Raw genomic sequence first — 23,553 nt, 5'->3', positions numbered from 1 at the left:
TGCCTTACCTTTATAGAATGGTGTTGCCTTTAAGATGTTCTTTCTATTGTTTAGAACTTATCGTTTAACATACGGATCATTTTTAGCATGTGTTTTCAGTGTGATCATTTGTACTTCTGTGCTTGCATGGAGTTCAGCAGAAATACATCTTTGTGATTTTGTAGCAGTGTCTACTTTTTTGTCACTGCAAATAGAAACACATAAATATTCTGGACCTATATAAATTCTGGCTCATGGATTAAACTTTCTATTGCTCTACATACCCAGGGGTAGTTTCCACAGAGAGACAGACATAAATCCAGCAATTAACATTTGACCTAGTACTAAATCTTCTTCAATTCAAAATTCATTCCTATCCTCTCGATTTTCACCCATTTGTAACTCCATGAAATCATAATTGCATGTCTCCAAGGGTCATACTGTTAAAGTAAGTTGAACTATTCTGCATCTGTACTAGACTGTTGAACTGTCTCAATCCTTTCCCCTTTTCAATAAGCACAAATGGTTTCCCTCACCTGTTGTTTTGTATGTAATTTTGTATGACTTGACTTGCAATCCTTCTGTGTAAGGAATTTCCAGTGATTGTAAGAATATCTGTTGGTGATAGCAAAGCTGATTGACTTCAAAGTATCCAACTGTTGCTGCTAAAGTTGGCCAAGACTGTTCATGACTACAACAGATGTTTCTGCTTTCTGCCCCCCTTTTAAATACGAATAGGAACCTTATGGAGTAATTTTCTGTACTGTAGTCTAGAAATGAATGCCAGCATAGCTGTGATTTTTGAAACTCTGAACCCAACCCACAGTAACAAAAACTGATCAGCATCAAAGAGCTCAGAGTCAATATTATTGGAGAGAAAAATCCCTTTCTAGAACATGAAAGCATTATATTGCCACCTCCCAGTTTCTTGGCAGATAATCAATAAATTTGTCTCCAGGTTCATTTTTAAAAAAATGATAATAATGATGAGTAGGTGGCTGGAAAGTAGTAGAGATAGCTAGAGGAGCTTACACTTAATCTGAAACTGCTTTTTAATCTCATTTTGTGCCCATCAACATTTGATAGAAAAAGTAAGGTATATTTGTTCAGTGTGGTAAGGAAGCAGCAAAGTGGCCCCATAGTCACGACCATTCCTTTACTGAACAGAGTGGAGCAAATTAAATGAAGAATGAAAAGTACACATAGCTCAGGAATTCCCTATAATGGCCCGATCCACACAGTGAGCATGTATAACATATGGGGACATGATGGACTCTGTTGTGGGAAACGGTCAATATGTACACAAAGATCCTGCCCAGACTGTTGTATCAAAATTGCAGTATTCCAGAAAAAAAAGGACATCATTATACCAATCAAAAAGTCTACACATATATTTTTTAGGTGCAAATACAGTTTGTTGTGTGCCTTCAAGTTATTTCTGACATGGCAATCCTAAAATCACCCTGTCATGGTGTTTTCTGGGCTTGAGAGTGAGTGAGTCATCCATGGTCACCCAGTTGGTTCCCATGGCCTAGGGACCCCAATCTCCAAAGTTGTAGTTCAGTGTTGGAACCACTACACCACACTGTTATTCTACAAATATAGTACATGCTACTAATTTGATTGAATGGTGAAAAAGCATAAAGAGTACAGATCACACAAGAGCAGAAGGGTAGTATGGAATACTTTCCAGATGCTATGAATATTTATTCTCAAAATGGTGCCACAGCTTATTTAATTATGTAGAAGTTTCTCTCAAGTTATGAATGTTCTGCTTTTGGAATAGTAGTGAAGCATCTGAGTCACATTTAAACAGAAAATTTTAAATGCAAATATTTCATATCTCAACAGAAGTTTTGTTTTGTTTTACCTAGACACTGTGGGTTCGAAAATAGGGATAGATGTAATGTGACAGTCTCACTTTTTCTTTAACTGAATTTTTAATCTTTCTATCAAACTTATAAAGAGATTTGCACATTCTGGAAATTTTCAATGGGAAACTTCTTTTTCTTCATGGGATAATGGCAGGATTATTGTGACTCTGCGTGACATCATCTGAAAATCTTCACCAAATCGTGCGACACTGACAGGAACATTGCGCTATGCTCCCATCTCTTTTGCATGTCTGAAAAAGTCCATTAATATTATAGTGCTGAAACTTGTTTCTGTTGCAGTAGACTAACATAGGAACCCTCTTGAAAACAGTTAATCATTTTCTAGATCACTATCATTATTTTAATCTATGGCATCTGCTTAATTTCTGCAAACTGGAGTTAGTGCAGCTCAGGAAATACTTGAGACAAATCATGCAAATTAAATTAAGGTGGCCAAATTTTCACAAAGATCAGGTGAAACTAAGCATGTTACTATGTTTTAGCCATCGTATTAATGTGGGTGGAACTGGTTAAACTTATGCAGTTTCCTGAGCCATGTAATGTGTTTTTAAGAGCACACTCAAAAATCTGGATTGGCTTTCTGCTGATTCCTCATTTTATGTTCCAGTCTTTCCTTAGTTCTGAAGAGCTCCTGCAAAAGCTATGTGTGTCCATCTATGGCCTGCCTTTTGACCAGTTTCTTTACAGATGTCTTCCAGCTGCCTTATCCTTGCCTGTGTTCTAGCTACCCAGCTGCTTTGCAGATGGCTACCATCTTCTTCATTCTTGTTTTGCAATTAGTAATTCTCACATTAAAACTGCCCAGTTCCCACAATTTCCTTGTCAAAGGCCAAATCTGGAGACTTTTACGCCCTGGCCAGCTGATTGTTTCCTTATGCAGCTGGGAAGAGGGCACCACACCCATAGTTGGTTTTGTGGATGCATGCTAAATTGAAGCTCAACTCTATGATGCTGCACTCTAGAAGCCTCTTTGTACATGAGGAAAACTGTAATATGTATAAATTAGACCAGACACTAAAGATCCTGCACATCTAAGGCTTGGCAGTAATACATATTATGTGGTGTAAACAAAATAGATTTACAGGCAATGTGTTCATGCTCTTTTTTGCTTCAGTCAAGTTAATCCAATGTTAGTGCTATCTAGATTACATCCACTGAATTCAGTGGCACCTAAGACAAATTGGGGTTAACCATTACTAATTTTTATCTAATGATGTGAAGGCTGGGCAGTTAAAAAAGCTGATACGAAGAAAATCAACACATTTGAAATGTGATGCCGGAGGAGAGTTCTTTACATATCATAGATTATTAGGTTGGATGAGGGCCACCCCAGAGCTGCTCACCCTGGTGCCATAACAACCACACAACCACAGCACCAATTTGTCCTGACACCAGCCCAAATAGGAGCTGAAAAGATCCGCTCCTATTTGGTCCAGTAAAGGGCTGCCTTAGGCACTCCAGCTGTAAGCCTAGGGGGCATTCTGGGGCATGTGGCATCAAAACATCACACACCCTGGAGCGGCTTGAAGCCACCCCCATCTGAATGACTGGGTAGCTTCTGGGCATCTTGGGGGTGTGAGGCATCAAAACACCACACCCCCAAGCCACCAGAAGCCAGCTTTTCTGGGCCATCTGTTTGGCCCCTAAAAAGAAAAATGAATGGGAAATGAATCAGTTTCAAAGGCTCACTAGACACTTAGATGACTAAACTGAGCCTGTTGTACTTCAGACATATCATGAAATAATGTGACTCACTGGAAAAGACAATAATGCTTGGCAAAGTGGAAGTTAAGTTTAAAAGAGGACCACATTAAAGGTGGATTGACTGAATAAAGGAAGCCATAACACTGAGTTTACAATACCTGAGTAGGGCTGTTGATGACTGGAGGTCTCGGAGGTCTCTCATTCATAGGGTCACTATGGTACAAGACACACTGCAGAAATTATCCAGTTTGAGACCACTTTAACTGCCCCGGCTCAGTGCTAGGGAATCCTGGGAATTGTAGTTTATTGCGGTAACAGAGATCTCTGACAGAGAAGGCTAAATGTCTCACAAAACTACATTTCCAAGAATTCCATAGCATTGAACCAGGACAGTTAAAGCAGACTCAAACTAGATTATTTTTGCAGTGTGTTTTGGACTAAAAATTCAAGGTCAAGTGGATGACAAATAAAGACTGCAAGTCCCATTCATTTCACTTAGTCTACTGTAGGTGAGCTTCTGCTTCTCAAGTACCTTTATGATAATCTCCCTGTAGTCATCCATAGTAGACTAGTGCTTTCCCCATGATGAACTAAGACTGAAAGATAGTGATAGAAATAAATTATCACAGTAATCCATACCGGAAATGGTTCTTGAATTCAGAGCTTCCAAGATTCCTAGTCAAATCTCTAACCTGGTGTGTATACAAGTCATCACAATTACTGGAGGTCTGCTTAACACTCTATCTCTGTATGAGCATAACATTGGTAAATTGTAATCATATTTATTTTCAATTCTAGTTTTGTAGTTTCAAAGCTCTAAGCTAGTTGTTCTAGGGGAATTTTGAACTGAGTCAGTGGAATTGCTCCAACCATATTTTACAATAAAAGATTAGTCATGATGTTGCTCATCCTGCTTGATAAATAATTCTTCCACACCTTCTACCAATAAAACAGTTATATATACTTAAGATGAGCAAATGTCAAAATATCACACATTCTGGAATGTTTATGCATCTAGTCAAAACAGTTGTTAAGCTGCATAGAAAATCCAAATCAAATATTTTTGAAATTTAGCAGGGCAACATCTATAATGATGCATATACTTTTGCTTCCTGTTACCTTTTTCTGTGTGTGTGTGTGTGTGTGTGTGTGTGTGTATGGATTTATCATGGCAAAGGCATATATAACATCAATACAGAGATTCAGTATCTGTTACTTGTCCATGTGAATTTAATCTGATTTCATGGGAAGAACATGGAATGAAGTAGTGTAGTTTATGGCTGTCAGCAATGAAAAATGGCTGGATATGGGACAAACGGCTTCATTGCTATGATTGTTTCCGGCTAGAAACACTTCCAACAGCTGCTTGCTTTGGCCATCACTGAGATTTAATTCTCTCTTCCCCCCACCCTTCCAAAATGATTTTTTAAAAGATGTGGGTTGGGTATTTATGTAATCAGGAAAAGGTCTGTTTCCAGTGTAGATTCAGTGCTGTACAGTTGAGGATGTTGCTTTCTTCTGATCTCCTCTCTTTCATTCTGCTAATGCACAGCAATCTAAGGGTGTAAGAAGACGAAACAGCAAATTTATGAGCTCTTTAATCCTAGACAGGCGGCTTTGTAGCAGTTACCTTCAAGGAAAGTTCACGCCCTAAGAAGAGTTTAGTCTTACACAGCACTGACTCACTCAGAACTGTTTCTGCTGGAGAGCAAAGAACAGGGATGAAGGAAAAGACTTGCTGCCTCTTCGTGAAAATCCGTTATATTGTTTTTAAAATTTTCAAAAGATGACTGTAACTTTTGTTAGAAGCATTTATTCTGGAATCTGCTGAAGCTCAAGTCTACCCAGCTGAGGTCAGAGAAGCAATTTTCCTCATTTTTTGGCAGAAAGTGGAAACATCTATAAAAGTCATGCCTGTCCTTGGTGTTGCCTCAAAGCTAAGACAGCCACCTATAGGGTCAAAGCCTGTTCATACTGCCCATCCGATACCAAATCTTGGCACGAGTGGGTCACAGCAATATTCATCAAAGTCTCTGGAGCTTCCTAGGGCAGAGAGCTCAATGCTTTCTTGTCAGTTTGCATTAAAATCTGCCTGTGATTTTGAAGAAGTCAAAGCACTCCAAGGAAAAACCAAGGAGACAGAGGATAGCAAGGTTAGTTCTGAACTTTACCTGCAGAGATGAACTTTGAAGAGAATGACCTACTTATACTTGTCTAATATTTTGGTGGGTGTGAGAATTGTATATGCAAGACACACAGTGAGCTAGATGGGGGAGAGAGTAAACTATTTTCCTTTATTCAGTGTGTTGTTTTCTATCTCATGCAGTGTCTCAGATATGCAGAGCTGTGAAATGACAGCGGTTAAGGAAATATTGACATTTGGCTCGTGTATGTGTACTTTATTTTAAGAAACACATAGTTCCCACGCTCACCCTGATTCCCAGAGGGAAGTGCTTGCAGACTGAAGAACAACAACAAACACTCTTGATATTTTTTGTATGTTTCTGAGCCTGTACAGCTAGATGTTTTCCAAAAATCTGTGGGGGGGACCCCAGATATGCTATAAAATATTTACCAATAAGAGACTGCACAATCTTTTGCAGTTTGTACTTCCAGTAGGTCCAGGATGCACTGATTATTGGGTATTTTTAATAGTTAAACACTTTTTTTCATAGCAATATAGTTTGAATATCAAAACAAAAGCATTCACTTTATTAACTGAGAATCTTAAATATTTATAAGTCCTCTTAGAATATTTTAGCAGAATATTATGCTTTCTGCAATTCAGCACTCTGCACATCCTTGATTTCTTTTTTAAAGTCCTGTTTGTTTGAAGAAGTATAGAAAGAAGCATTTGTTATTTTCTTTTAAAAACTCTTGGTACAAATACCAGGTGTGGTTATATTTCAGGAGAAGAAACTGGCAAAACCACCTTGCCTAAGAAAATCCTATGAAATTCAAGGTGGCGCTATAGATTGACAGATGATTACAAATAGTAATCTATGGCCCCATACGGAGAGGCCAAAATAAAGCTGCTTCGGGTCAGTTTGGAGGTATTCTGTTTAAATGATGCATGCATCCTAAGAGTCTGGAAGATGCACCAAAGCCACACTCCAATTCTTAGGAGTGGAGCATGGCTTTGATGTGGCTTCTGGAATCTTAGGATGCATGCATAATTTAAACAGCATACCTCCAAAATGAGCTGAAGCAACTATATTTTGGCCTGTCTGTACGGGGCCATAGACTACTATTACAAATAGATTACAAATTACAAATAGTTTTGTGTCACTGCCTCATTTTGAAGTTCATCTGATGGTATAAGATGAGGGACCTTTCAGTTAAGGTTAAGGACAACTGCTTGTGAAAGTAGGATGTTCATTGGGAAATGAATGGATCTCTTCTGAATGGCACAATAGTTCTTCCACAGACTGTATGTGAAGTGTGGGATACGTTGCTTGCTTATGCTAAAAGTCTTGACATAACAGATTTTTGCCATATCCATATTCCCTCTGCAAGGCTCTGTATTGATATCAGGATTTTTTTTAATGGATAAAAACAACAAAAAAATTACAATTTTTGTGGGGTTTTTGGGTTATTTGGCTGTGTTCTGGAAGAATTTATTTGTGAGGTTTCACCTGCTTCTGTGGCTGGCATCTTTAGAGAATGATGGCATGGACATGAATGGGGTATATATACTGTGTGACCCTTGGTTGAGAGGAAGTGTTTACATGTTGTTAATGTCTGTGTTGGTCTGTTGGTGAATGGCAAGGCCTCAGGGTGGGAGGATATGTGAGTTTACACTGAACAAAAGTTTTGATCGAACCAAAACCTTTGCATACACATAATGGAGTACATATGTTGAATTTTAGCTATGTTCGAATCCTGCATACTTCTTGATAAATGAAAAGGGTAAAGAATGTTTTCTTTAATATCATATCTTCCCAGGTTACCATGGGGAAACTGTTTCAGTTCTGAACATTGTCATTTGTCAAGATGGGAAGAGCACTGATTAAAAAAGGACAATTCCAGTTTCCTCACTTTTAAAAAAAAATGAACAGTAATTAAAGTAGTTTCATTTTTTATTGCTAATATATAAAATATTTCTGCCTAAGGCACAAAAAATAATTGAAAAGAATACATAATCTTAATAGATCAACACATGCTTAGGCCATGTTATTCTTAATGAAATGTGTGTGTATGTGTGTGCGTGCATGTGCACACATGCCTTCATGTCACCTGTTGACTGAAAGTGAGCCCATGAATTTCATTGGGGTTTTTAGGCAATGAATACTCAGTGGTGGATTTGTCAGTTTCTTCCTTTGGAGTGTAGCCTAAAACACTTAGTATTTGTTGGTGGTCTCCTGTTCAAGTACTAACCAAAGCTGACTCTTCTTACCTTTCAAGATAAGATAGGATCTGGTGTCTTTGAGATATTTAAACTGTTAACATTTTCTGGACTGTAACTAATTTTTCACATATATTGTGCAATGAGGTACACCTCCACCAACCCTAACAACCACTGTTTGGTCAGTTTGTGAGAGTTCCTTCATACCATTATTCAAGTGACACTTGTTTGTTTGCATCCCCAGGTTATATTGGTGGATCTCACAACTATTGCTTACAAATCTCATTGAGTGGTGTATAGTGGGACTGAATCATAAGGTGCTTTACAGAGTTCAAGAATACCATATGAGCTTAGAAAATTTACTTTCTTTGGTCAATCACCCCCATATTCCTCTAGCCAATATGGTTATGGCCAGGATGGAAATTGATTTCTGGGTGTAGGAGGTGTAGTCAAAAACATATTTTTACAAGCCCAAAATGTATTGTTCCTCTGCACCATGAACTAATCCTAATGAAGTTTTGATGAACCATTGGAATTACTATGGTTGTCTGTTCTTTTGATTGTGGTATTTTGCATCACATCATTTCATAGGAGTGTATCACATGAGGACCTATGTGCTTTCATCCTGAAAATGGTTAAAGTGTTGGCATCCTAGAAAAGCAAGAAAATTTGCTAATGATTATTTCACACAGAGCACAACAATGGTTTAAAAGCTCATTACTTATGTGAGAAAGTGGGTAGAAAGCGAATTTGGGTTTCAGACAGATGCAGACAAATTCTGTTGATATCTTGGAAATAATTTTTTGAGCATGGTCAAAACTATCATTTCCACAAGTTCATACACACACATGATCCAGAGAGGGAAGGGAAACCAGGGACGAAAATACTCTTTGCCACAGAAGCTGTTTCAGAGGAAGAAGGCTGAGGTTTTCCGTTTGCAAACTCCCATAAAACAACACAAACCACACACATACACATGCATGTGTGCTTGCGCTAAAGAGGAGGACGTGGCTGGTCCATAAACCGGCCTTATTTCAGCAAGGGCTGAAACTCCCAGATGCCCTCCTTTTCCAAGGCATATCCTCCATTTCTCCCTCCTGTACAGGAAGAATTCCAAAACGTCCTCTCCCTCGCTGCATCTCTGCCTTCTCTCACCAGCTGTTCCCTTTCAGACGCTGCAGGAGGAGGACACCAGCCATGCGAGGGAAAGAAGTGTGTGTAAGTGTGTGTGTGTGTGTGTGTGTGTCCCTTTAAGAACAAGGCTGCCTCCCTCTCCTCAGCACAACAAAGGAACCATGGGAAATCGAGGAACAGGGAGAATCCCGCAGATGGTTTTCAGATTACAGCAGTTTCTCAAACACAGCAAATTCGTGAATGAACTGGAAATGAAAACACAGTGTTTTTCTGAAAATGCCTATTCCCTGATTCACGTCACTTTCTGTTTGGACTCTAAGCTGTTTGTGCACATCGTTGTCTGATAACCAATTGCAAAATTGTGCCTAACGTCCTGGATAACCTTGGGTTCTAACCAGTTTAACCTTCCAATTTTCCTTGTGTGGTACTATCCATTGTCCCTTTAACAGGCAGCTTTCTGGCCTGTGGGGGAGCCAGAGGAACCTTTCTGTTCACAGAAGGGCCTCTTCCATGAATGGAATGGAGACAGATCCACAATTTCTGTGAATAGAAGCAGGAGGCAGGCATCCAAACCTCTGGATGATATCTTCAGGTGAGATCCAAGAGTGCCTCATTCCATGAGTGGAATTTTGCTTCTGGAAGTCTGAATCCAACTGCCATGTCTTCAAATGTCTTTCTTATATGGAACTAATATTGGGCAGCAACTAACACTGTTGAATGAAATCAGACCTTATGTGCTTTTGAGGTGAGGAAATGTTGGGTTACAGATCAATAAACCAATACTCTTAACTTAATTTGTTGTCCTAAGCACATTGATTTGATGCAATTCCTGTTGAAACCTATGGAACATCTACATAAAAAAGGTTAAAGACTAAAGTGTCATCCTCTTGGTTTTAATGAGACCGTAGTTATTTGGTACAATGGCTTCAAATTGGCCAAATTTAAATACTTTGGCTGATCTCTATTTTAGATTGTTCTGTTGAGTTGCAATTGTGTATAAAATATTAGCCTTTGCTGTGACTGAATATTCTTTTCCAAGTGGCTCTTGTACTCATTAAAATTTTTGCTCTAAATGTAATACAGTGTTTGTGCCTGCTTTTCCAGTAGCATTAGTTTACTCCTGTAACAAGTTCAACTGTAAATATATACCAGCATTACAAATATATATTGATTCTATAAGTTAAGGTGCGGAGAATTCTTTATAATTCCCTGAAACAAGGGACTGGTTACTAAACCAGTTAAAATTTGAAGTGGAACTATATCCAGAGTAAAATATTCTTGCTTCTTTTTGCCTTGCCCTTGCAAGAAGAAATTATGGGCAACTAAATTATTTTGCACAGAGCAGGGTTGGGGAACTCATGGCCATTATTATCAAGAAGACAAATTATGAGAGATGTTCAGAATCTCTGGCACTGAGCCTCAGAGATCTTGACCTGAATCTTGTTGGTAGTTTCAGCTAGAGTAGAGTTATTGAATTAATGGGCTCTACATAAGTGTTGATTTATCATTCATAACTGATTTGATGGATTACTAGTTGGATTCAGGCACTTGGCTTTGAAGTTGTACTCATGGATACTCAGGGTACAGGATACTCATGTATTCAGGAAGATCTCAGCCAAAACAAATTTTAATACCATTCCTCTGATGATCAAGTGCAACTCTAGCAGTGAGGCATAGGAAGATTGCTCTAGATCTAAACTAGTGTTTCACACTATCTTAGCCCCAGAAAACCTCATGATAGGTTTATCCTAGGGTCACAACAACAACAATAACAACAACAAACGTCTACTATGAATGCAGCCCTGCCATTAGACTTATCTTCCAGGTTATTAGGAGCAGATATGTATTCTGCAACATTGCTCCTCAAAGTTTCAGTTATCTGCCTTGGTAACTTTAGCAAATGCATTAAACACATGGTATTTCTAGTGTATATTTTTATACCTTTAGAAATGTTTCCAGAGACACAAATCAGATAAAAATTATTTCATGCAAAGTGTAATGAATACTTTGTCAGAATTTCCAAATACAAGAAAAATCTGCTTGTGTTTGGGCAATTATGGAATATAATTGGATATGTGGGAACTCTCATATTTGAGGGAAAATGATGACTCTATCTGTTAAAGATAATGGAAAATCTGAATTAATCATCTGGTCTACATTTATATTTGGCTGCTGCTTTCAGATTCTAGTTCAGCATTTAAAGTGAATTAGAAACGCAACTCTAGCAATTGTTACAGTTGTTAACCTCTCTTATCAGAAAAGTATTATGACTGACATATAGGAAACCCATGGTGCATTCTATATAGCCTTGAGGTGCTTTGAATTCCAAGATAAATTTGGGTTTTCCACATGTCAGTACATGCAGCACAGGTTGTTTTGGTTTTGCCACCCAGCTGCTTCCTCTGTGGCCTTTGTGTATCATCTTCCTGAATTCTGGAGACTTCTGACACCTTTGTTGGCTTCCAGACTTTAGTATACTGCCAAGTCTTACTTGGAATACAGCTGCAGAAATCACTTCATGGCTCCCCAGATGCTTTCTCCTTCTTAGCTTGGAAATGCTGTGCTTGCAGTTTGTTTTACGTTCCTAAATAATATGCAGAATAAGTGGTGTTTTTTTTCTTAAGAGCTCAGGGTAGATAACAACATACATTGTTAAAAAAATCACACAGTTAAGATCAGCAATTTTGGATGCATAAAGTCACATGTCTGCAAACATCTGGGAAATACATTAACAGTAGAAAGAATGTAAGAATTAGTGAGTAATCAGTAAGAATATAGTTGCATATTCCGCCAAACTTGTACAAATACATTTTAATTGCTGTGTGAAGGACAAGGATATGGGGAACAACTAGTGGATCTCTAATAGAAGGAAGTTAACTAACTGGGGTGTCATGACCAAGAAATCCATGCCATAAATGCTGTGGTGCTACAGCACTCTGGGGTATCACAAGCAGAATCTTCTCATCAGATCTTTTTTTTTTAAACACTTTTATTATTTTTTAAGTCTTAAATGCATTGATACATTTACATTATAAAAAGCTTTACAGAAAACTCACAACACTTAACAGAAGCAACTGGAAATGACATAGCATTTCATATTTCAATCTACTATTATGTACAACCTAAACAGACAATAAATTTATTTCTAGAGCAATGTATACATCTTCTTTGTGAATATGTTTCCTTTGTTGAAAAGCCTCTGAGCAGAACTGTCACATGCTGTCATGCATGAAACTTTTCAGTTGGCTATATTCTACTCAACATTGAATGCTTATAATATTGTTGATATAAGTCAACCACAATAAAATTAAATGCAATCTTTGAAATAATTTAAGATGATGTCCCCTGGTCTTAGAAAATACAAACTTCATAGGTCCATTAGTCAATATGGAGTTTGAACTTCTTTGAATAATAATAATAATAATAATAATAATAATAATAATAATGGTCTGTCTCTCATATATCTGTAATTCCTTCTACATTATTGTAGTGAATGTCTAATAAAACATTATATATTTTGGAAGCTAAGGCTCTAGGATTAGCTTGTTTCTGAATAATTAAATGCTCAAAATTATTTCATGGTTTCACTGCTGTATTATAACTTCTGAGACAGATAAGAAGTAAGAGACTTTTTGAATATGAAGCCATGAGCATTTTTTTTATGATGTTGATTTTATATTTCAGGTAGGTCAGTACGAGAGAGGATGGTTCCACAAATATCAATCATTTGTCTATGTGGGAGCTGGTGTGGTGCAGTATTTTGAATGTTAGACATAGACTCTGGGAGGCCAGGATTCAAACCCCTTCTTCACCATGGACACCCACTGCGTGACCTTGAGCAAGTCACACTCTCTCAGCATAAGAAGAAGACAGTAACAAACCTCCTTGGAATAAATTTTGGCAAAAAAGCCATGGGATAGAGGCCAAGTAGGACAGTTTAGCATTGGCAGGTCTGCTGTACATACCAACTTTTGCCTTCACATTTTTGCTGTTTACAGGGAAACATGTCTTTCCTTAGTCCTCTTTTGTGGCAAGAGTAGCTGCTGCTAGTGTTCATAACAGTTGGGTCCTCTCAGTGAATTTTAAGTTGCTGTGATGGTTTCATAGGTCATTAGCCTTTTCAAATGTTTTCATTGGAATGAGAAAATTTGTTGAAAGATTGCATAACATATTGAAATTCTCAGTCAAGGAATTCACAATGTTTTGTCTGGTAAGTGCAAGCAGATAATTCCCTTGTGTAAATCCTAAAGATTTCTGGTGGCTCTTATGCAAGCACTGTATAAACCAAGTTTTGAGGGCTTGGAAAATAAGCAAGTCAAATCAAAGGCAACTTAATCCTGAAGTGGTTAAGCAGGATCATAGAGTCTGTGGGTACAAAGGCTGAAGAACTGCCAACTAATAACCATGTCTCCAAGCCTGAATGTATAAAACATGAGAAAAGCTGGTGAAGTATAGTATTAATAATGATAACCTTGTGTATCTGTGTAAGCAAGTGATTTTCAACCATTTGTATGTTCTGTTCCACCAATCACTCTACCAAAGAACCTGGGCCTCACCATGATAGAAAGAAAAACTCTACTTTTTCTGCAAAACACCTTTATAGGTTTACAGAAATTTTGTTCTTATATCATTTACAGTCTGTTTAAAGGGCATAAACATTACAGCATTATTGTTGGGAGGAAAAAGAAATTACATTAGTAGTTGCAAAATGTGATATGATTATTTGTTATTAATAATTGTTATGAAAATCCTGTGCCCAGTCTACTGATTTAGAACCACTGATGTGGGAAATTACTTGCATTCTGTTTAACTTGTAAGCTGTTTTTTAAAAAAAGAAAAAAAGAAAAAAACCTCAGAGTTGAAGAATACAGTGGTACCCCGGGATACGAAATCACCGCGTTACGAAATTTCCGGGATACGAAAAAATTAAATAGGAAAAAACTGTTCCGGGTTACGGTTTTTTTTCGGCTTACGAAAAATTTTTTGGTGCTTTTCGGCGCTTTTTCGCACGAAATCGCGGCTTTCAGCGCTAGCGGCTATGGCTTTTTCGGCTAGCGAAATCTTTCGGGTTACGAATGGCGCCGCGGAACGAATTACATTCGTAACCCGGGGTACCACTGTAATTGATTCTGACATTTATGTATCTAGGCGGAGGTAAAGAATAGTGAGGAGTGGAGCCTGATAGACCACACTGGGAGAGGAGCTCATTATAAAAACTTTGTGTAATTGATGGCTGACTGATATGGTGGGGTGAGTCTATTCTTGAGTGCTACCACATAGTGAATTGCACAGAAAAGTAGGTGTAAGTGATCACCACAGCTGCACCAGCCGCCTTCAACTTCTCGCTATTCCTTTCATCAGTAAGGTGATTTTACGACATAAATGTTGCTTCCCATAGTACCGTATTTTCTGGCTTATAAGACAACTGGGCGTATAAGACGACCCCCAACTTTTTCAGTTAAAATATAGAGTTTGGGATATACTCGCTGTATAAGATTATCCCTCTTCCAACGCATACCAAATAAAAAAACTTTTAAACTTCAACCCTCTAGGGGGGATAGCACCTACATGCGCCGGCTTTCTAGGCCTCTGCTGAGGCCTGCAAAGCCTGACTTGCATGTAGGCAGTGCCCTGGCCTACTATGGGCCGAGTTAAGGGGGTCTGGCACCCACACACACAGGTTTCAAGGGGCCTCCGGAAGCCTGTGAAGCCGACAGCCAGCCGTGCACGTGCACACTGGCTTCAAGGGGCTGCTGGAAGCCTGGAAGGCAGGAGGAGGCCAGCGGCAGACATGCTGGACCATGGAACAGGCCAGGTGAGTGCGCGGGGCTCTCTTGTGGCCTCTGTGGCCAGGGCTTAACCCAGCGTATAAGATGATCCCCGACTTTTGAAGCAATTTTACAGGGTTAAAAAGTCATCTTATATGCTGGAAAATATGGTATATGTAAATTTGTGACCAACTTATATGGATACCTGAACCTACCTTTTTATCCTGATCTTTTGTGGTTTTTCATAGTATGCTGCCAATGTTTACATTGGGAATGTCCACTTTTCAACACTTTCCAAAATCATTATTCAGCTAAAAATATCCAATGAATGCAGCTTCAGTTAATCTGGAAAATGAGTTCAAGAGGAGGCAATAGAATCTCCTGAGCATTTTCTTTCTCCCAAAATCTTGTTAAGGAAATCTGCATTCCACATTTCTAGCACCTGGCCCAGCATCTTGACGATGCTGTGCTGGACTCCCAAGGACTTGGCAGCTTCTGCTTCCTGTTGTGCATCAGGCTTTGATTTATAGGACATCTGCAAAACCACCCCATCTTAATAATCGGGATGGTCATGCATAGAAATCCAACTTCCTAGCAAGTGCTCTTGAATGCTTTCATCCAACAGGAAAGGGTCTGTATGGCTCATACATGATTTAGAGTGAGTAAGGCATAAATCAGCATGCAAAACTTTTACTCACCACTAACAGCAACAATAGGATTTCCTGACAAAGCATTCCAGACAGTAAACAGGATTTTCTTCTGCAACTGCAGATTGTTCAAACTAATTCAAAAGGCCCTAAGTGGATCATATAGTTTATAAACACCAGTGGTTGTCTTAAACAGAAAGTTTGTGTGTTCATGGTGCATTATTTTAAAGAAAATGGTACTTGAGTACGTAATGTGAATGTATACAATATGAACCACTGCATGGAGCATTTGTGTTGCCAATGGTGTTCAACAAGCACCCTTCAACATTATTTGAAAATCAAGCCATTGTTATAAACATTACTGGAGAAGGTCCAGAATCAAAATTACCTGAAACTTTGGGGGGGGGGGGTTGGTTGGTTAATATTTGCAGAGGTATTAGGGCAGTGGAACTAATCTGGCTGAAGCCAAATATCAACAAGGGGATTTCGGTCTAAATAAACCTGTTCTACACCATATCACTTGGGCCAGGTTTTTTTGGGTTTTTTTGTTTTTTGTTTTGGTGTATTTTGAAAGTTTTATTACATTATCATATAGAGACTGGAAAAAAGTCTCGTTCTCTCACCAGTGAAAATAATCTGCAAGAAAACACAAATACACCTCATTTTTCTGGCACAAGGTAGCTGCAGTCTTGACACCTCGTGAAATCACAGGAGTTACAAAATCCCCTCTTCACAAAATTCTGACAATACTGAGAAAAATGAATCAAATAACATCATACAATCATTTGTAGCCAGTTTTTTTTTTAAAAAATAGTGGATCAACATGATCCTAAGTGATTGAGGCCAATCTGGAATTTCAGAAGTCAAGAATAACTAGAAAAAGTAATGGTGTGTCTCTAATATGATCATATAAATAAAATGCTAAGGTGGTGTGATGTGGTGGGCAAGGATGAGAACTAGTTTGCACATTTATAACTACTGTACTGTATAATGTGGAATTCAGGGCAAGTTTTTTCACCAGCTGTCTAACAATCCCATATGGGGAGTGACTGTGTGAGGTCAGAAAAGTTAGGTAGCGAAGTATCCCATGAAATTTTGTTCACTTGCTGGATTCAGGTTGTGAAAGAGCTGTGGTCAAGGTATTGGTTATTGATTGTTGTCTAAACTTGGCTCTGAGACTGAGAAACAGTCTCAGTTTCTTGCTAATTTGATCACTGAGATCTATTGAGACAGTCCTCGTCTGTGTGCCAACCGTGGTAACAGTACATCCTTCTGGGATGCATCTCTCTCAGCTATAGTGCCCAGCTGTGGAATGCTTTCCCACTGGAGATTTAATTGGCCCATTTCAGCTTGTGCAGAACCACTAGTTAGAACACTAGAATTTTAAAGAGCTTTATGCTGCAAGGTTGCAGAATGATGCAGAAGAATAGATAGTCAAAATGGAATAAAAAAAAAAAACCTGGCTTTGCAGCTGACCCTGATTATTTGTTACACTCAGCATTTCAATAAAGTCAAAACAGGAACAGTGTTTCCTTTTTTTGTTTGTTTTGTTTTTGTTTTTGAAGCTTATTTGCTGCTCAGCAGTAGAGCTTGGAGTTTGCATGAATGAAGCTGTAGAAAGGAAGAGAGCTGTTGCCAGGCAAACTTGACAGTGCTCATTCTTTTTGCTTGAATAGGTGCTATACAGCTCCTCATTTAGAAGGAAATTACTGATGAGGTGTGAACTTTCAGGAGCGTAGCTGTCTTGTTTAAAATTAATTTACTCCCATACACTTAGTTTTACAAGCTTTTTTTCTGAAGAAATTAACCCAGATGCACCACACATGTCAAAAGCCACCTAGTATAGGACACTAGCCACTTGAGCTCAAAGGTTTATTGAGCAACATGGACACATCACTGTACCTAGATGCAGAGATTTACACAGTGGTTATGCTTATCTACCCTTTGAATTCTGCCATGCCAAACAGACTGGCAGGACAAATAAGAGTGGCATAAAACCTGTAACATACTGTAAATTCAATGGCAGTAACACCAATCTGCAGTAATAGTTGGTACTGCTTCCCTGAGATAGCCACACCTTCTCTCATAATGATAGAACTCTTATCAGACCATCTTCCTTTTTGCTCTTTCTTTCCTACTTCCACTTTTTGTAGACTAACATACTGAATCAGTGACATTACTAAGGTTGTGTGGTGGTGCGGCCACCTGTTGACACTATCAGAGTAGGTAACACCAGGTAGCAGTGAGGTATCCCAAGGCCCTTCCCCTGGAATGAAAGGGGAGATTCTTCTTGGTGTTCTCCTCCTCTTTGGGATGGTGAGAATGGGGGTGAAGCTGTGAACCTTTCTCTCCACTTCACTCTCCCACAGCCTCTCCTTCCTAATTTGTTTGACTTCATTTTGCTGTTGTCCTCTGGAGAGGTGAAGTGTTTGCAAAGGCTTCCTTATTCCTTGAAGGTGGTTGAAAAGGAGGAAGAAGAACTGTGCTATGCCATCTGTGATTTCAGCAGGCAGATGCCCATCATTTGGTATGTAATTCCTTTTTGCTGTGCTTGCTCTTAACAAGACTTCCAACCTCAAATATAAGATGTCCCATACAAAATGGGATACATTGGGAACCCTAGTTTGGAGATGGGCCAAGATGCAAAGCAAGGAATAAAAATACCAGGGCAATATTGGCTTTTTGAAAGGGGAAAAAGGACCACATCTTGGTACATCTTCTTGCTTCACTCATTTTGCTGCTACAGCAGCAGTCAGGTTTTTAGATCAGTCATGTCTGGACTAAAGTTCCACAGAGGAAGTGGCAGCTAGCTTTGCAGTCCTGGATGGCAGCAGGACAAGCTTCTCTTAGATCCAAAACACACTGCAGAAATAATCTAGTTTGAGACAGCTTGAACTGCCATGGGTTAATGCTAGAGAATTCTGGGAACTGTAGTTCTGAGAGACATTTAGCCTTCTTTGTCAGAGAGTTCTGGTGTCACAACAAACTACAATTCCCAGGATTACCTAGCACTGAATCAGGGCCATTAAAGCGCTGCCCAACTGGATTATTTCTGCAGTGTGTTTTGGACCTAAGTCAGTGATTTAGATCCAATATAATGTAATGGAGTCCAAATCCCCACTAATATTGTCACACTGGATTAGTGGCAGCAAATGGGCCATACCTTTTCCATTTTCCTACTGTCATGCCTAAACTGCTGCTCCACACTATCTAGATCTGCATATTGAAAGCATAGTCCACCTCTTTCTGACAAATAGAAGCTGACCAGGGGAGCCAAAGCAGGTGTATCAGTGGCAGCTGAGAAGGGGAAATTTAAGAGTACAAAGAAATATCTTGTCCAACAGGTTCAAAACACCAATCAAAATATGATTTACATCAAATTCTGAGTATGTAAATGGGTCTAAATTGTGTCTTGTATGGCTATGCAATTTTTGATAAACAAACAGTTGAATGCTGTTTGATACAGAGACTCTTTTTTGAAAAGGCATTTTCAAAATATGCAATGTAGTTTCAGTGTTGAACTATGACTCTGGAAATCAGGGTTCAAGTCCCTGCTTGAGCATAAAAGCCCATTGTGTGACTTTGGGTAAGTCACAATCTCTCAATCTCAGAGGGTGGCAATAGCAAGCCCTTTCTGAAGAAACCTTGCCAAGAAGACCATATGATAGGGTCACCATAAGTCAAAAATGGTTTGGAGGCACGCAACAACAACAATTTTAAAGATATTACATGTCAAAGAACCAACTGTCTTGAACTTGTTTAGAGGTTCTAGCAGGGGAGCGTGTGTGTGTGTGTGTGTGTGTGTGTGTGTGTATATATATATATATATATATATATATATATATATATATATGAACCAACTGTCTAAAGAGTTTTGCAGAAACTGTATTCTGCTTACAATTTCTATTCTTTCTTAAAATATATTTTAAGAAAGGATCTCTTTATAACATATTATCCCACTGCTGGTTCATCAAAATTATGCAAGGCAAAGTTGTATTTGTGCATTTCTAATATAAAACTAAATGTCCCTAGCACATGAAATATTTCATTTACATTCGCAGAAGGAAACAATTTCAAGATTTTTTTTTCTTACCAAGAAAGGAAGCAATTTGTGTATCAGGAACTCTGCTGGGTTGTTTTTGTTACTATGTGGAGTTAAAAAGGGAAGTACCACAAACCTATAACTGTTAGAATACTGAATATTTAAATTGCTTTCTCCTTTCATCTTAGGGAGCATATGTTTTTGTTACTGTGAACACTGTATTATTGTGTTTTCCTCAGCTACTGGGAATAATCCAAATTGGCACAAACTGACCTTAACTTCCTGACCACAATATGCAGTTGTACAATGTGCAGTTTTGTGTCTGTCTGTTCTGGCAATGTATAATTCATCACATTTTATGAACAAACAGCAGATGAGGAAAGGATATTGTATCTGACTGTGTGAAAACTCTGAGGAAATGCTGATATCTACAGCAGCCCTTAAGTTCCATCTTGAAGAACTAAATCTGTTCTTAAATTTCATTCACAGTTCTTGGCTTGAACAAAGATTGGCTGACTTTTACCCCTCTAATGTAATATCAAATTTTACATTCTAATTTTTGTGAAAGGGTTTAAAGTGCTATGATTATTCTCCTTGTTTTATTTTATTTTTTTAAGATACAAAGTTGGCTCTCTGTATCCACAGATTCTTTCTCCATGGATTTAATCATCCACAATTTAACAATATTTTTTAAAAATTAGAAAGCAAACTTTGATTTTGCCATTTTATATAAGGAGCACCATGTTACTATTCCATTGTATTCAGTGGGACTTGAGCATCCATGGATTTTGGTGTCCACAGAGGGTCCTAAAATCAAATCCCAGCAGATACCAAGGGCTCACTGTACCAATCCTAGAGAAATAATTTTACAGTTGTATTTTAGTAATACAACTTAAAAACTTTATTTTTTTTTTTTACCACAATATCATTGAAATTAGATGTATTAGCAATGCATGTTGAATATGTCATAGAATAGGAGCACAGTTTGACTAGACGAAGATGTCTACTAGCATCATGTGTGGGAAAAAATATAACAGTGTGGGTTTGAGGAACAAAATTGTTTTGGCTTCATTTAAGCAGAGATTGGAAGTAACTTGTTATAAATAAGGTTACTTACTATATATTCATATTTGTAATAATTAAGGTATCATTAAACTACACTGACTGGTATATGATGGTATTATTCAGCTAACACAAATGACATTGCACTCATGGACATCTAAGTCTGGACTATCCATAAAGGAGGAATCTAACATAGTTCCTAATTGTGCAAACAATAGCAGAACTGGTTGCACAAGCAGTTTACACAAATGATAGCATGCCCAGGGACCACATGAACTAATGTGCTACTGCCTGTATATGTGGAAAAAAGCAACAGAGCCCTGCTCTGATAACATTACATTGAAGTTAGACCTGTACTTGTAAATGTAAAAAACAAATATGTTAAGTATTTTAGGATTGCTTTTATAACTGTTTTCAGTGGTTACTTTCATAGTTGTGGGGATGGACTAACAATTTGCTGTGTTTGTTTGTTTGTTTGCCACAGGCCAGCATTGTGATACCTTGTGGCATTGTGGCATTTTTTTTTAAAAAAATGTAACTATAAGCATCTGTTTGTATAGTAAGTAGATTACCAGATTTGGGAAAATTGGGGAAGAAAAGGCATACTCCTAGAAATGTTGTGCAATCATGCTGAAGATTTTCAGAGGACTTCCCCACAAATTATTTGTCTCTGGAGCATTTTTGGATAAGTCCTGGATAAGTGCAATGTATCTGAAAATCTTCAGCGTGATTGCGCGACTTTGCCAGGAGTATGCCTTTTACTCCTGGCTTTCCCCCCACTTCTGATAATTTGCTAAAATAGGAAAGTTTTACTTTTCAAACCTATAATTTGGTCCGTTGTCAACTACTTTGTGGACCTTGTAACTGTAATGAATTATTTTAACAAGTAACTTTTCAAACTCTGCATTTGAACTATAAGTAAAAATAGGGGTCATAATTCAACTGACTGGTGGAATCAATGGAATTTAGTTATGGATTACTTAAAGTGTATTGGAATGATGAGGTGAACAGGAGAAAAATATAATACAGATAGTCCAGTAGCCAAAAACCCCTTAGGTAGTCACTAGAAGCTTACAAGAAAGTTGGCTGGAGTCATTGCCATGAGTAGAGAGTTCTAGGTGCAGTACAGACTGCCCAAAAAAGGCAGCCTGCCAGCTCCTATTTTTCTGCCGGAGGGAAGCCTTAGCCACCAAACGGTGCGGCTTCACGCCAGCGGAAAAAGAACCTGCCAAAAGCAGGTTCTTTTTCTGCTGCGGCGGTGGCATACGAAATGTGCCACTGGCGCACTTGTTATGTAAGTGCCACGTGGCACTGTGCAGACGCTGCGCAGCACTTACGTAAACAGGGCGCTGCCAGTGTTACGCCCTCGTCACATGCAAGGGTTGCGGGGTGTGTTGGTGCTCTGCCCACCTGGCAACCCTCGCACATAACAAGTGCGCTTTAAAGGCCATCTGTACCGGGCCCTAGAGACAAGGAGCCATAACAGATATGTCTAAATTTTCAACTAAATTTTGAACATTGTGACGCTAATCAACAACTTTTCACATTATGTCTGTGGCAGAAAGGACAGTTACAGGGCCAGTGGCAGAGCATGTTTGTTTGTGACGGTGATACCTCAACCTAGAATGAAATCAATGAGAATCCAACTTTGTTTTGTTGTGCTTCTAAAACAAAATATATCAGTAGACTGAAGACAAACACTTCTTCATGTTAGTAACAGGAAATTTACTCAGTGTTTCCTAACTAGATGTTTATAATTTCACTTATGATTTCAATGTGTGTCACACTGAGGGCCACACAAAATGGACCGCAAACAGTTATTTTGCAGAACGATGCAATGTTTGCTGATCAATCTCAGATTTGCATTAATGTGTTTTGGATTTCAGCTACTAAATAAACAATGGATCAATACATTTTTTGTCTTTTCCTTTTTGGAAAAATTGGTTAGTGAATAGATACTCTGGGGGGGGGGCACATGAAATATTTGTTCAAGCACGCACTTGAACAAATTGGTGGAAAAATCCAAAATTTTGCTAGTCTTTCTTTTGGTCAAATTACATAGTTCACCAAGGTTGATGTCTCTGAGATCAGCCATGTGGATTTGTATAGCATAACATACATACAGGCAGATACCTTAAATTATAGTATAAATACATATTGAGGCAGGGGAAACAGATTGCATTCTTTTTTTGACATTGCTCTGTGGGAAAATGAATTGGCAGGGGCGTTATTTGTTTGAATGGCTGGGTTGTGGATAGCAGCCATGGTTATTGAAGAGCACCCCACCCATAACAATTTCATGTAAAGGAATAATCACATTAAAAACTTTGGGATTTAGACAATATAGAAGCAAGGGAATGTGTTCCCTATTGAAATTTGTTTAGATTATTGTTGGCTTTTCTAAAATTGGTGGTTGTAAGTTTTCTCTGGAGCCAACATTGTTCTCTTGATTAAAGCCTCAGAAAGTCCTTGATCAGATATTCTGGAAGCTGATGTTGTATAAAAATAGGAAGCCAAAACTTAATGCAAAACTTGATGCATCTCATTTAGTAAGCTATAGCTTATGAAAGCCTACCCCCAATATATTTGATTTGCCTTAATATTATTTAGGTTCTTCTTCATTTTGCCATGGGACACTTCTATGTTTAATACACGTAGTTCCCTGTGCAGTTATGAATATGGAATACACTAATATTGGGGGGCTAAATTTATCTGCCATTCCCAAATCCCTTACTTGAATCACCATGGATATTAGCACATTCTGGCATTCAGCCTGACTGTGGGCACAAATTATACTTTGGGCTGGCCATCACTTACTTGCCTTTCCCCTTCTGTACCAGTCATTCACAATTTAAGCATTAAGTACTGTACATGAGAGATTCTAAGAACATTCAACTGAATTCATATAGAAGACTCTATGGAACCAGAAACTCTGCCTTATTGGACTTCATGATCAGAGACAGACTTTTAAGTGCAT

At 38.4% G+C, this 23,553-nt stretch overlaps 1 protein-coding gene across 14 annotated transcripts in view; it reads left to right on the top strand.

Moving 5' to 3' along the window:
- NAV3 (neuron navigator 3) overlaps positions 1 to 23,553 on the top strand; it is a 572,439-nt gene that overhangs the window by 282,831 nt on the left and 266,055 nt on the right. For 8 of the 14 annotated variants that reach the window (XM_042467936.1, XM_042467933.1, XM_042467932.1 and 5 more), the window contains exon 1: positions 5,106 to 5,731. The exons of 3 other annotated variants lie outside the window; for them this stretch is intronic. In XM_042467936.1, the coding sequence (XP_042323870.1) occupies positions 5,489 to 5,731 (243 nt within the window). In that variant the 5' untranslated portion in view covers positions 5,106 to 5,488. Of the gene's footprint in view, positions 1 to 5,098; positions 5,732 to 23,553 lie in introns of those variants that run through there. 3 more of the 14 variants (XM_042467942.1, XM_042467943.1, XM_042467937.1) reach the window with 3 other exon arrangements.

The sequence above is a fragment of the Sceloporus undulatus genome, chromosome 5 (assembly GCF_019175285.1).
Source record: "Sceloporus undulatus isolate JIND9_A2432 ecotype Alabama chromosome 5, SceUnd_v1.1, whole genome shotgun sequence".
Taxonomy (NCBI): domain Eukaryota; kingdom Metazoa; phylum Chordata; class Lepidosauria; order Squamata; family Phrynosomatidae; genus Sceloporus; species Sceloporus undulatus.
This window is presented reverse-complemented; position numbering and strand designations above follow the sequence as displayed.